The 13,640-nt window shown below is 30.6% G+C and overlaps 2 protein-coding genes across 3 annotated transcripts in view; both read right to left on the bottom strand.

The window, feature by feature from the left end:
• Positions 1–5,362: 5,362 nt before the first annotated feature.
• Positions 5,363–7,012, bottom strand: LOC146995677 (uncharacterized). Its single transcript, XM_085821602.1, is given in 1 exon segment — positions 5,363–7,012. A coding segment is annotated over 1 exon segment (705 nt). The 5' UTR covers positions 6,513–7,012; the 3' UTR covers positions 5,363–5,807.
• Positions 6,877–13,640, bottom strand: part of LOC118187775 (speckle-type POZ protein B-like) — a 108,321-nt gene continuing 101,557 nt past the window's right edge. The window contains exon 2 of one of the 2 annotated variants that reach the window (XM_085821601.1): positions 6,877–7,015. The gene's annotated coding sequence lies outside the window, so the exon portion shown is untranslated. The remainder of the gene's footprint in view (positions 7,016–13,640) is intronic. The other variant, XM_085821600.1, reaches the window with a different exon arrangement.

The raw sequence follows: 13,640 nt of genomic DNA, 5'->3' as shown, positions 1-13,640 counted from the left end.
GAAGGAGCTCGAACGTTCTAGACTTGGAAGGTTCTAGAAAATGCAGAACAATCTCTAATAAATAAATGGATCATAAAGGAAATGAATAAAAGAACACTTAACAGAAGAAAACTTAAACAAAAGGTCAATTTTTAGAAGAAAACAGTCCTTTAAAAGGTCATTTTAAATGCATATTAATAATAGTAATTAATAAATAGCAAAAACAATTATACTGCTAACAATAACAATAACGTCAGTAACCATCATACCACAACAACAGCAATAATAATAATACATAAAAAGGCACTGAAGAATTCGTTTTAAGAGTATATTATTAGTATTATTATTAATGTTGGGGGCAAGTAAATTAACACCAAAAGCATTTCTATTCTTTCTGCTTATTCTTGAGAAAAGTGCTCCAATCCAATTGGCCCAGGGGATAAGCCAGCTTTTGCATAGCGAGCGTTTGATTGGAGATCTTAATTATCATGTTAACAAATCTTTCAAACAGTTTTGTTACGTCCAACAATTTTAATTACGGTCCCCCATTTCATCGGAACCGCCTCCAACTCCAAACGGAAATTGCAATAAAAATAATTTGCACTTTTTTCTTTTTTTCTATCCCCCCTCCTTGTGTGTTTTTCTTCGGCATGTCTCTTCATTATTGTTAATCATGAGCATCTTTCTCCTGATCATTATTATGCCCTAATTACTTGTTAACTGCTGATTTGCATTCTTCGGAGAAGTTTTTTCCCCAAGCTATTGACTAATTGTTGTGTTGTAATGAGCTTGTTTGAGCTGACATTTTTATTCTGCTGCCGACGTAAAAAAATTTATAATGATTTTTCTTATCAAAGGCTAAATTATGAAGTTACTGAATTTTGAATTTCTTTTAATGGAATAATAGAAATGACACAGTACTTTAAAGTTCGCTCGCTTTTGTCTGGCCTTCCCCCCCCCACAAAGATTTGATGTTTTTCGTCAAATTAAAAGGATTCTATAATTTTGCATGGACTGATCTTTGCATTTATTCTAAATAAATTAAGTTGAGAAAAATTTATTTATTGTCCTTTTTAAAAAGATAAAAGAATTTTGTTGAGAAAGAGGAAAGGATAATTGAAATTTCTTCCTTACGGTTTATAAAGAATTACCAGATTTTCTTTTGCGTGCTCTGGCTTTGTAAGTGGTTTGCGGGGTAAATGGTTTATACCTTAAGTTTCTAAATAATTTTTTGCATGCTAACCTGCTTGCAATGGTAAATAGTTTGTATGCTAAATAATAATTTTATGGACAGATAATTGATAGTTTATTATTGATAATTTATGGCATGCAAATAATAATATTGTGGCTAAATAATGTTTTTAGGGATTGATAATTGATAGTTTATTGTTGATAATTAATTACATGATAAATAATAATTTTAATGGCTTGCATACTAAATTACTTGCATTGGTAGATGGTTTGCGTGCTAAATGATGGTTTATGGATTGATAATTTGTTGCATGCTCAATAATAATTTTAATGTCTAAATAATGTTTTCATGCTAAATAATGGTTTTATTGATTGATAACTGATAGTTTATAATTGAGAATTTATTTAATGTTAATAATAGTTTTTAATTGCTAAAGAATGGTTTGCATGTTAAACTGCTTGCTTATTAAATTCTTTGTATGCCCATGTAGCAAGGAAAATGTCCATGGTTTGAATCCTGCCCAGGGAAATGCTGATTTTGATATTTCGTAGCTTGAAATATCTAACATCTAACAGTCTCTTTTCGAAGAAAATCACGTAGAGGATGATAATTCGTCAACACCCTAATTTAGTGGATATGCCTTGCGGCTTTCAACAAGGAATAAACCAAAAGGGGAGATATAAGAAATTTTCACATTCTTCTATGCGTTCTTTAGCATGTGGGGTAGCTGTGGAGTGTGTCTTTAGCAGCTGTGTAGATTAAGAGAATTCAAGTGTATATTTTTTTTTTCATTGAGCTGAGAAGGACTAGAAGTGTTACAATAAATATAGTATTTTCATATCTCAGTCTTTCAGTTTCATATCTTGCATTCTGTTTATTTTGAAAGTGTAAGATTCAAAAAATATATTGTGCATGATATGATTATATCCATTGTTAACATTAAAAGTTATGTATGAATAAATTGTGAATAAGATAAATTAATTCTGTTTGATGAATATTTCTTGTGTAAACAGCACAGTGTAAGAGTGAGCATTTATTAAATGTGAAATTTAACACACTAAATGAATACGAATGCAAATTTGGAACGTTTACTTTAAATAAAACTGCATTGGCTTTTATTATAGAACATCTTTTTCATATAGACTGCAATAAAAAGTGCTGACTTCTATGTACATATATAATGGGTGTACATTTTTTCTCATATGCATAATTTTATACAAAGAAAGCATTTGGGTTCAGATGTTTATCACATGTTTCTTTCATCTTATTTACCACTAGTAAAGTAATATTTCACATGAATATTTGTACTTAAAGGAGTCATTTAGGCCCATATGTTTAATCACTTGTTTCTTTATGTACTATAGTTATCTTTTGTTCATAACAATACAGTTACTTCTAAAAGGTGTGTATGTGATTATGGCAAAGCCTCGAGGGCTATCTGCCTAAGGGGAGGGATGCCTTCGTTAAGGACTTTCTAAAGGAAACTGGCTCGTATTCACGTTACGCATGGGGAAAACCACGAAAACGCCCATGCAGCCAGCTCGTTCGCGGGATTCGAACCTCGGACCGAACTACCAGTGTTCAGCGACTTTACCGCTCGGCCGCTGGTGGGCTACTTCTAAAAAGAATGTGGGTGTCGTACGAGTCCACGATTTGGGCATATGGTTGCCTGGTGTGTGCGATACACTGCCAAATAGTACAACCCATAATTTTACATTCTTGCAAGTGTTAGAGATTAGTCTAGATTATTTGGTAGAAAGATGCAATTTTTAATGTCTTTTATCTTTGTTGTTTTCCTTCTTTTGGCTAAGATAGAAGGAGGATAGCATTTCGCCCATTTCAAATCAACTTCAAACCATTATCAGTGGATAATTGCATTTCATAACTTAGGAAGAGGGGTAATTAAAGAGGGTTCCTATGTAAAGTTCTAAGAACATTGTTTATATCATTGTTTTATTGTATTATTTATAAATTTAGTTTTTATTGTATTTTACATGACATATTTACTAGATCTGCCAAGAAATGAAGTAAAAATAATTTAATAGTTTCAGAAAAGTCTTTGACAGAAAATCAATTTAATAGTTTCAGATAAGTCTTTGATAGAAAATCATGAGACTGCCAGTTCTTATGCAACAACAACATTGGACATTATGGAAGATATACCATGTATATGTAACGTCAACAAACCTGCCATGAACGTGTTAAAATTAAGAAGTAGAAATTGGTATAGAAAAGTCACTTGCCTTCGTAGCAGTGTTTATATGGAGGCAGCGATAAACTGTAGAGAACAGTAATCCGTTTGATTCGAGTGCCAAATAATGTACATTAGAAATCAAAATACCTGTGTAATCTATCTGCTGATGTTGAAAATATACTTCCTTGCCAAACAGCATGAATAGATTGGCTTGTGCCTGTTAATACCAAAATATGTTGGAGCATTTTGAACTAACTAGTTCAAACTAAATAGCATATAACTAAAAGTATAGCTTGTCATGAAACAATAAAATGTATAGAGGTAGTAATTTCATTATTTACTAGTAACTGCATATTTAAAATTGTGGTATTGCAAATTTTTACTCCACTATGCTGTGCTATTCAATGATATTTCTGAAAAGAAAAATAATCAAATATTTAAAAAAAGTTTCCATTTTGATTGATTTTTTTGCTTCTTCAAAAAGACAACATCCAATTACGACATGACTTCTGCATCTCTTCCTATACTCAGCTCGGTTATCATGATTGCTACTTTCCTAAAAGCTAGCTGCATATTTGGTTTCTACGTCTAATGCTTCTAAAATATCACATATATAATTGCAAGGCAAATCAGTTTTTTGTGTTTATAAGTAACATTTGCAGAGTAAGAACTTCTGCAAATGTTGATTTTATCAAATTAAAATGTATTTGGTACACTACATAGTTAGACGTAGAAATTTATGCATTAGAATGGAAATTAATGTATGACAATAACATTTACCATACATAGACATCTTTAAAATACGATATAATTTTCACTTTATGCAATACTGTGGAGATTACTATATCATTACACCAGAAATTTTTCAACTGCAATATAATTTGTTACCAATAAAACTGAAAATTAATTAAACCTTCAGTATTATAATCAATGTTTTGCAAAAATGGGTATAATTGTTTTACTACAAAATCTGAATATATAGTTCATATTTTGCTGCCAGGTGCTCAAAGTTAGTTTCAATTGCCTGTTGTGCCTTAGTCATTAATTTACTCAAGTAAAGGTGCTGAGAAAGCGTAACCTAGTAACTTTTTACATTCAACAGAGCAACTTTAGCAATTTTTAAATAAGCTTGTATTTCACTATCATTTATTCTACAGGTATCTTTCCTCATGCTTATTTATTTTCAAATTCATTTACTTCTTTTAGTTATGTGAACAGGTTTTTATTCTAATTTTCTTTTGTTTGTTATGACAGTTGCCTATACCTTGTGGAATATGATATACTAGTATTGGATAATGTTGTTTCGTATGACAGAAAAACCTTCAGTTTATAAATTTTGCATAATTAAAACTGTGTCTTTCTTTCAAAATAAAATCATTTATTGTTTTATAAGGTTCATTTATATAATTTCTGAAATTAAATATATTCTTATTTTATTTCTATTAATTTAAAGTAAATACAGCAATATAAAGATAAAAAAAGTAAATACAATCAATACCATAACTAATTCAACTAAAATATGCTAGTGACCTTCTCCATGGCTTATAGCATTTGGAAGATTTTGTATAAGACATCATGATCGTTTTGATTTTATGCTAATGCCTGTTCGAGGTCTTCCAGCACGAACAGTTAAATTGCCTCTTGATGATGAAACTTTTCGTCAAGCTACTGAAGTTGGCTGCACTTTAATTTTTCGGCCAAAACGAAAAGTTGATTTGTTTTTTGAGTATAGGTAAAAAAAATTACAATACAAAGTCCGTAATCCGGACTCGTTGGGATTTCGGCGATTCCAGATTAGGGATTTTTCCGGATTATAGATCATCAATTTAAATCTGTAAGATGGCATGCAGAAATTATACAGTTAAAAATATGAAACCGTAATTTATGAAATAAAGAGCAATTATGATCTAAAGGGTATTAAAATTTACAAAAAAAAGCTTAATATTTATTTGTTTACTTTATTAAACATTTTTTTCAATGCAAGTTGTTTAAGTTGCTTCTTCTTTTTTTTTTTTTTTTTTTTTTTTTTTTTGTGCTAAACGCGCATGTGTAAACATTAAACGCGCATGCGTAACATTAGACGCGCATGCGTAAAGCATACCAAAAAAGTTTGTGGGTTTGAGATCAGGATTATAGATCATTCCGGATAATGGACGTCCGGATTACAGACTTTGAACTGTATATAAATCTGATGTTGTACAATTATTTTTAGTTTTATGCAAAACTTTTTCTGTTAAATTTAAAATACCAGTATCAGGGTTGTTTTCCATGAGGTTAACTGGGCGATCCATTTCACTTCGAAATTTTGACATGATGCTAGCATTTTCTGAAGATACTGATTTCTCTTTTGTTTATACGCATGATGAATTGAATGTGTCTCCATGGCTGTTTACAACAGTACCAGAAAAAGAGTTGAGAAAATTATTTTTGGATTGTAGGCTGTTAGCATTTTCTTGTTCGGTATATGGATCTATTTCTGTAGTTTGTCTGGAATATAATATCTGTAGTTTGTCTGGAATGACTGGGACCAGGTGTCATTGGTTCTAAAAAACTCATACAATCATTTGTACTGCCTACAGCAATACAATAATAATTTCTCTTTTCTTGCATGGTTAATATGGGGGCATTTGGAAATGTTACACCAAATTTAATGTGTACAGCTGCCTTATGTTTGAAGAAAGCACCTTGGAGTCCTACAGGACAATTACATATGCCAATATCAACTTGTTATCATTTTGTGACTGCACCTTTTTCTACTGTACACTTTTCAATTATTTTTTGCCCTTTATCAATATACTTTTGAAAAAGCAAATGTGGTTTCTTCAAGCGATCAAACACAATATCTAGCAGTCTTATAGATAAATACTTTTCTAAAATTTTAAGCACAAATTCTAATAAAGCTGTTGAGTTGAATGCTTTGAGGCGTGTCAGAATTATTTCTTTTAACATCCTTATTGTAGCTTCTGAATAATTATTTGTATTATGGCTAAGAGTTCTAACATCCAGTCTGTAACACATACACCATTCTTCTTTTCTTTTTAAGAAACTGGATACGTGTGCTGTTAGATTTGGATAATTCTGTGCATACTTTGAGTTAAAAAATTTATTAACATTCTCTGCATATTCTTCTACACTGGTAGCGTACATTATTTGTCTAAACAGAAACATAATGTTTTTGCGATCATCATTGGCTATATTGTTTTTGGAATTCCACAACCATCTTCAGAAAGCTTGTGGAGCATGAAACTGGCACAATAGTTTGCCTCGTACTTGGAAAAATTTGGCGTAATGCAGCTTTTAAAGCTGCACTGTCATCAGTCATAAAATTTTCGAATGTGAATAAGTTAATTTTTTCCCACATCTCTCTCAACTGGTAGAAAAGTTCCGAGTAATTTGCTTCATTTTGAAAGCTATGTATACCTCTCCCAATTGGTATTGCCCCAGCTTTTGTGGAAAGTAAAACCACAGTTATAGAGCTCTTCGTCTGATCACGTGATGCACTAGAGTCTACAAAAATGGAATGTGATTTTTCCAAACTTTTCACCATTCTTCGCATCAGGGGTGTTATGACTGCTATGCAGAGAGGATTAGCTGCAAATTCGATAAGTGATCCTTTTTCTTGATACTCTTTAATTCTTTTTAGTGCAATTCTAAGGAATAAAAGAGAAATATACATATATATAGTATGTATGTATGTGTATTTAATTATTATGCATTTACTATATAAAATTCACTTTAATTTTTCATATTGTAACTGTAATTGTATTCATAAGATCACAGATTTAAGCATAATTTAAAAAAGCATATTATAAATAATTACTGAAAATATTGACAAAATGATTATTTAACCACTAACTTCATTACAATTCTGTCAAGCCTTTTTATTAAACTCTTTAGAAATATATTACTAATCTAAGTGGATTATTGTATTGCATATATATATATATATATATATATATATATATATATATATAACACTTTCTATTGTTTTATAATTCTAATGTTATATATCAAATCCTATAAGAAATAATATATGGTTAATTAGATGTAACTTTTCGGAAAACTTTTTTAAAAATTTCTTTTCTACTGCTTGAGTACTTTCAAGTATCATACACATTCAAGCCCTACAGTGTTCTTTGATATGATGAATAAATATAGCGATTAACAAGATGTTATATCAGTTAACTAAACATATTTAGATGACCAATTTAAAATATAACACTTCAGATATAATTTACATTCAGGCTGTGATATTTAGGATATGTTTTTATGCGTGTGGAAGTGAAGTAATGAAGGCTTTTTAAATTTTTATTATCTAAGTAGAAATTAAAATTTTTAAACAATTTATAATTGAAATCATTACTTATTTTAAAATTGTGTATAGTTTTAATATGTAGAGCAAGATATAGTATTACGAGTTTTTAAATTTCTACTACTAACTTTTTAAAATTTAATAGAGAAATCATAATTATTATAAAAATTTAGTGAGTAAGTTATATAACTGGAACATTTTAATTATCATGATAAAATACTGACTTTTCAAAATCTAGTTCAATACTCCAAATTTTTTTAAACCATTTTTCATGAATTTGGTAAATTCATTTTGCAGGTGGATTAATTCTGCTGTTGGCCAGTTGTTCTGGGGATTCGACCATTAATGACGATTCATGGAAACTTTTTGCAGCTGCTGGCGTCATACCTAATAATTGTGAGTGAAAATTAAAATAGTGTTTTAATTTTCAGAAAATGATGTTCAGCTATGAATGATGCAGTCCCCCCCTAGATTAGCAAAACATAATTAGTATGTTCCTTGAGAACTACATGAGTATACTGATAGTATAGACCCTGATAAGCCAACTATGAATATATTCATCTGCCAATTACTCACAATGACGGTAAAGCAAGATTTCGCATGTTTCTTGAGCATTCTAATATGAACCTTGATTCGTGAACAAAGCCCATCTGTTGGCTTAGTGGAAAGAAAAAAAATTTAGTACAAATATAGTATGCATTGTAAAAAATACTGCTTCTTAAACTGTGAGATCATTATTGTAAATAAAGTATTTTTAAATACTTTCTATATACATATTTTTATTTACAAAAGTAAGAAAATAGAAGTTTAAAAATTTAATTTAATACAGCATTACTGTAAACCTGTCAGTTTGATCGAAAGTTGATTTTCATTTAAAGTAAGAAAATAGAAGTTTTTAAAACTTAGATTAGTTTTAAAAACTTCTATTTTCTTACTTACTTCTAAGTTCATAAAAAGTAAGAAAATAGAAGTTTAAAAATTTAATTTAATACAGCATTACTGTAAACCTGTCAGTTTGATCGAAAGTTGATTTTCATTTAAATTAAATTAAGAATGAAAAACTTTCAAACAATTTTTTATATAAAGTAGTCAGTGTTTTCTGGCACACATAGTAGTACTGATATATTTAGTATTATTGTTTGAGCACTTTTCTGTTATGCACCTGCCATGCATTTTGGCATGTGTGTATAATGGAAAAGTAGGCCCTGTGTGTGTGTGCCATCTATAAACTATTCTTATAACAGAAAGTTGTTTACAATTAAAAATGCTTGGCAGGTGCACAACAGTAAAGTATCATAGTTTCTTTTCATGTATATATTCAGAACATTGATACTGAGCGTTACGCTGGTGTCAGTATGAATTCCATCACACTATTACCAGCACCTCAGGTGACCCCGGCAAGGGGAAACTTCAAGAAATATCACAAATGACATATTCAAAACAGCTCTGTTGAGTTTTTAATTGGGGGGGGGAAGAGTTGCAACTTTCCAAATACTATATAGATTATGAATGCCAGTGATCTGTGAATTTTTAGGCTAATCTATTCTACCAAGTGGACGTAAATTTACTTCTAATTTAACACAGTTATTACATTTCTAGTGGCTGTATTCTAAAATTTATGTATGTTTTCGAATGTGTATATCATAAATGCATAACGCCAATTTAATTTGGCCAATTGTCGTCATCAGATAAATTAGAGAGAAAGAATTTGATCAGAAAACTCTAGACTAATATTATGTTATTCACAGTTGGCATAGCAAACAAAATTCTGTCTTATAAACGAATTGTATTTTGACATGAAAGTGCTTGGCACCCTAACAAAATATGTCAAGGAGCATGGCAGCAAATTTTTTATCAGATTAGCATATTATTTTAAATAAAAATAATATATATAATATATAAAAACCTATAATCTAAAATTACACCTTTTGAATACTGTGAAAGATCTTGTAGAAGACAATAGTAACAAAAGTATTAAATAAAACAGCATTAAATTGTTTTGCTTGATACTTGGAGAAACAACTATGATATAATAGAAGGGCCAAATGTCTATTAGCTATTGTTCGATTTGAATCATATATTTGGTTTAAAAAAATGTTATGGTATCTGATCATTAGTGTAATTTACGTCAAGTTGGTAGATCTGGTCATGTCTATACACCTAGTTAAAACTCTTAAAATGCATATCTATTGTAAACCCCCATTAAAAGATATGTTCTGTATAGGAATGGAATTTTTTACAAGAAATTTACAAATAACTTACCATTATTAAATAAATTTTTAATAAATTATTTAAAATTTAATAAATTATTAAATAAATTTATCTTGCGTTTCTTCAGATCTGCGAAGCCAGTTCCATGCTTCTACAACTCCAGTTCTGTGACTGCGATTATTATTTATATGAATAACAGCACAGTAACCTTCACCGATCAAAGGATCTCTGTAGCGAGTGTATTTGCTGTTTCGTTTTATTCGAATGTTTAAAGAAGCAGTGCATTTCTTATCTTTATCTTCAGTCTAAATTAAAAAAGGAAGATCATTATTTGAAAACAGACCAGACGTAGATTAAATTTAGGATTAAAAGAACAAAGTGTTAATTTGTTTACCATCACAGATAAAATAAATGCAATAATGAAATAATGAAAGAATTGGATAACAATACTTTAAGCTTTTTAGCCCTTTTAGAAAGTTTTCTAACCGAAAATAAACGAAGAATCAGCATCCGACATTAAAAATCATTGTTTTTCATTAATAAATAATTTCAACATGTATTCCCCCCGAGGATTATCAAAAAGCAACTTGGATTTGAAATCCATTTTGTTCAAATTTAACTGAAATTTTATATCGTGAAAGAAAAGAACGATTGATAGAAATTTCCTGTGATCGAAGTCCAACTGAAATTAAAAAAATAACACACCTGTTAACATTTCGCTGAACAAACAAACAAACAAAAAAAAAAAAAAAAAAAAAAACTGAAATGTTTCAGATTTTAAATTACGTCCAAAGGGGCGTTTTTTTAACGTTTTGAGTGTTACCTTTATTTATTAAATATCATGTTCTTTGCACTTAAACCATAAAATTCAGTTCAAGAGCAATATCGCAAAATAATGTTAAATTAAGCATATCTTTAGAATTTCCGATATACACAGTCTCGCGAGCTGGAGATAAAAGTATTTTTTTTCTATATAACGTTGCCATTTCTCGCTTTTAAAGCATTGAGTTTGTAAATCAAAAATTCGTTAAAGTTTTACAAAATATAAAATCTATAATAAAACAAATTCCAAATTTGGGATTTCAGATGCCCATATTCGCAGTAGGATTTCGTCATTCAAAATTCGATGGCTCTATGTACCATTGTTTTATCACAATGCGAGAAATAGACAATCATTTATGCAGATTTTTCATTATTTAATTTCTTCAAATATAATGCAGGACTCTAACATTTTGTGGCAACAGTTTCAAAAGTGAACCGACGTTTATGAGTCCGACGCAAAATCGCAAAACGAAAACAATAGTCCTTCAGGGACAAAGCCCCTTTGGACTAATAAATAAATAATTTAAAGGCATTTCAAATAAAGCTATTAAATTTTTAGTGCCGTTCTGTACAACCTATTTGTGTGAACGAGGGTTTCTTCCATGTTATATTTAAAAAATAATTATAGAACAAAATTAAAAGCGGATGCTAATTTACGATTAAAACTAAGTGAAATATGACCAGGCATAAAAAAATTGATCTCTCTTGAACAGGCCCAAATTTCACTGTAAATTTTAGAATTTACAGTGAAAGAAGTATTAAAACTCAAATTCTGATAATTAAAATGGTAACTAATTTTTAATCTAATGTTTTATGTGTGCATATTTAATACAACTAAGCCAATAGGTTTTGCAATGACAAAATATCTTTTTTAATGTTCGGGCACTTTATTTAATAGCCATTAGCCTTTGAAAAATAATCTTTGTAAAATGTAGGTTGTGATAATAAAGTTTTTCAGTTTTTGTTTAGATGGTACGCATTAGTCAAAAGGGTTGAGAACTGCTGTATTAGAATGTAGTCTCAATAGAAACAATGACCAAACGTGGAATGTTTAAAGAATTAATGGAATTGATTCGCAAAGAAATGGAAAGCCGCGAAAGAATTATGCAGTTGTGAATGACAGTGGAGAAATAAAAACAAAACGAAAGGAAATAATTCATAACTGGAAGCATAAATCAGATCGTTCTACATCGCGCACGATAACGTAAACAACAAGCGCAATAATCAATTTGATAAAAGTTCGCCTAAAACTAGTGTGCATATTTCTACCGCAGTTGGCAAGGTCAATGAAGTCTGTAGAGAGTTTAGGTGTGTGCTCGAACCTTTACTCACATTAGATCTTACGCGGGAAGAGATCTACACGTCATCTTATGGCTCGTTTTAACATATGCCTCCCAAACTTGGAGTGATGTCTCTAGATCTAACTTCAGTAAACTACAAATATTTCAAGACAACGTTTTGCGGAAAATCACAGGGGCTGCGTGGTTTACCAGAAACAATCATTTACATAAAGATCTGAACCTGGATGACCTTATCACTTGTATAAAGAAACTGAATAGTAATTTTTTTCGCCAAGGCAATTACAATGAAGATGGTAATTACACAGATAAATTTTAAATACTGATCGACATGGACATCAATCTACGGCCATACACTACTGGTGTTCTTAACTACTACATTGCTCGGAACAGATAACCCTCCCGAAATTAAGAGCACTAGTTTTCCACATCCATCTCATCTATCTTTAATTTACATTTTCTGCATTGTGTTCATCCCAATTCTGTCTGACAGCATGACTTGTTGCACCGTCACAAACACACATTCTCCGAGGTCCGAAACGCAGTTCCACTTCTCTTGATTCAAGTACTGTCGACATCTGATTCGCTGGTTTACCGGCCGCGCAAGCATCTACCACTGTAAAGATATATTAAATAGATAATTACAAATAATATAAAACAGATAATTCAGGTCATCCAGTATAAATCGATTATGTACAAGCTGATTTGTTTCTATAATGATAGATAAATTATAAATCAAGAAAGCAGTTTATCTTTATAGTGGTAATTTTAAAAACAAACCTACAATCATAACATGGGTGAATACTGACTGATTACTTATTAATTATAATGATAAATAAATGAAAACAAACACGTAGTCATACAAAATACATAAATACGACTTATTCGAAATAAATAAATACAGAACAATACACATAAATATTTATACAATATTTATAACCATACGTTTATGGTCTTTTCCTGTCTGATGTTTTCCCGAATAAACAAATACGAGTCTCCGTTTAAACAGGCAAGAGGAATCAGTGCTGCAGATACCCCAGTTCAGGTTGTTTGCTCTTCCATTGGGAAAGGAGCTTCTGCACACAACCCAGCCTCGTCGCTGCCGAGGTAAAAGGATTACGAGGAAGTATACACAACTGCGCGTTTACTCCGATGAGATATTGACCGCTGCTTTATGGTGAATCGTCGCTCCGTGCGTTCTTTACATCTTCAAAGAGGAATATGCAACAGAATCAACACTGCGCGAGATCTGAATTTACATTATAATCTAAATGATGGCTTAAGGAAATACTGACACAAAAATGTACATTATTTCCAGATGTAGAAAATAATTCATATTAACTTTCAACATTATTTCTGTAAAAATGCCTCTTTGTCAATATCTACGCAATAAAATCTGATGAATCTCTTGTTTTCGGTTATTAATTATTTTATGTTTAAATAACCTAATTGTTAAACATATTGAACCAAGAAGAATCAGCTTAAGTTGCTTAAAAGTTTGGAAATAAAATTTCTTCTTCAGCTGCAAGTGTGAAAAGAACGGAGCAGCCTATGCTCATGCGACAGCAATAGACCAGAAAATTCGAGAAGTTTCCAATTAAAGGCCCAGTAAGCAGTAAGGTCACTGAGCAC

The sequence above is a fragment of the Stegodyphus dumicola genome, chromosome 8, assembly GCF_044657685.1.
Source record: "Stegodyphus dumicola isolate Sdum_Otavi_A_Nest chromosome 8, ASM4465768v1".
NCBI classification, from domain to species: domain Eukaryota; kingdom Metazoa; phylum Arthropoda; class Arachnida; order Araneae; family Eresidae; genus Stegodyphus; species Stegodyphus dumicola.
The sequence above is the reverse complement of the archived record's forward strand: the minus strand, read 5'-3'. Positions and strand labels throughout refer to the sequence as shown.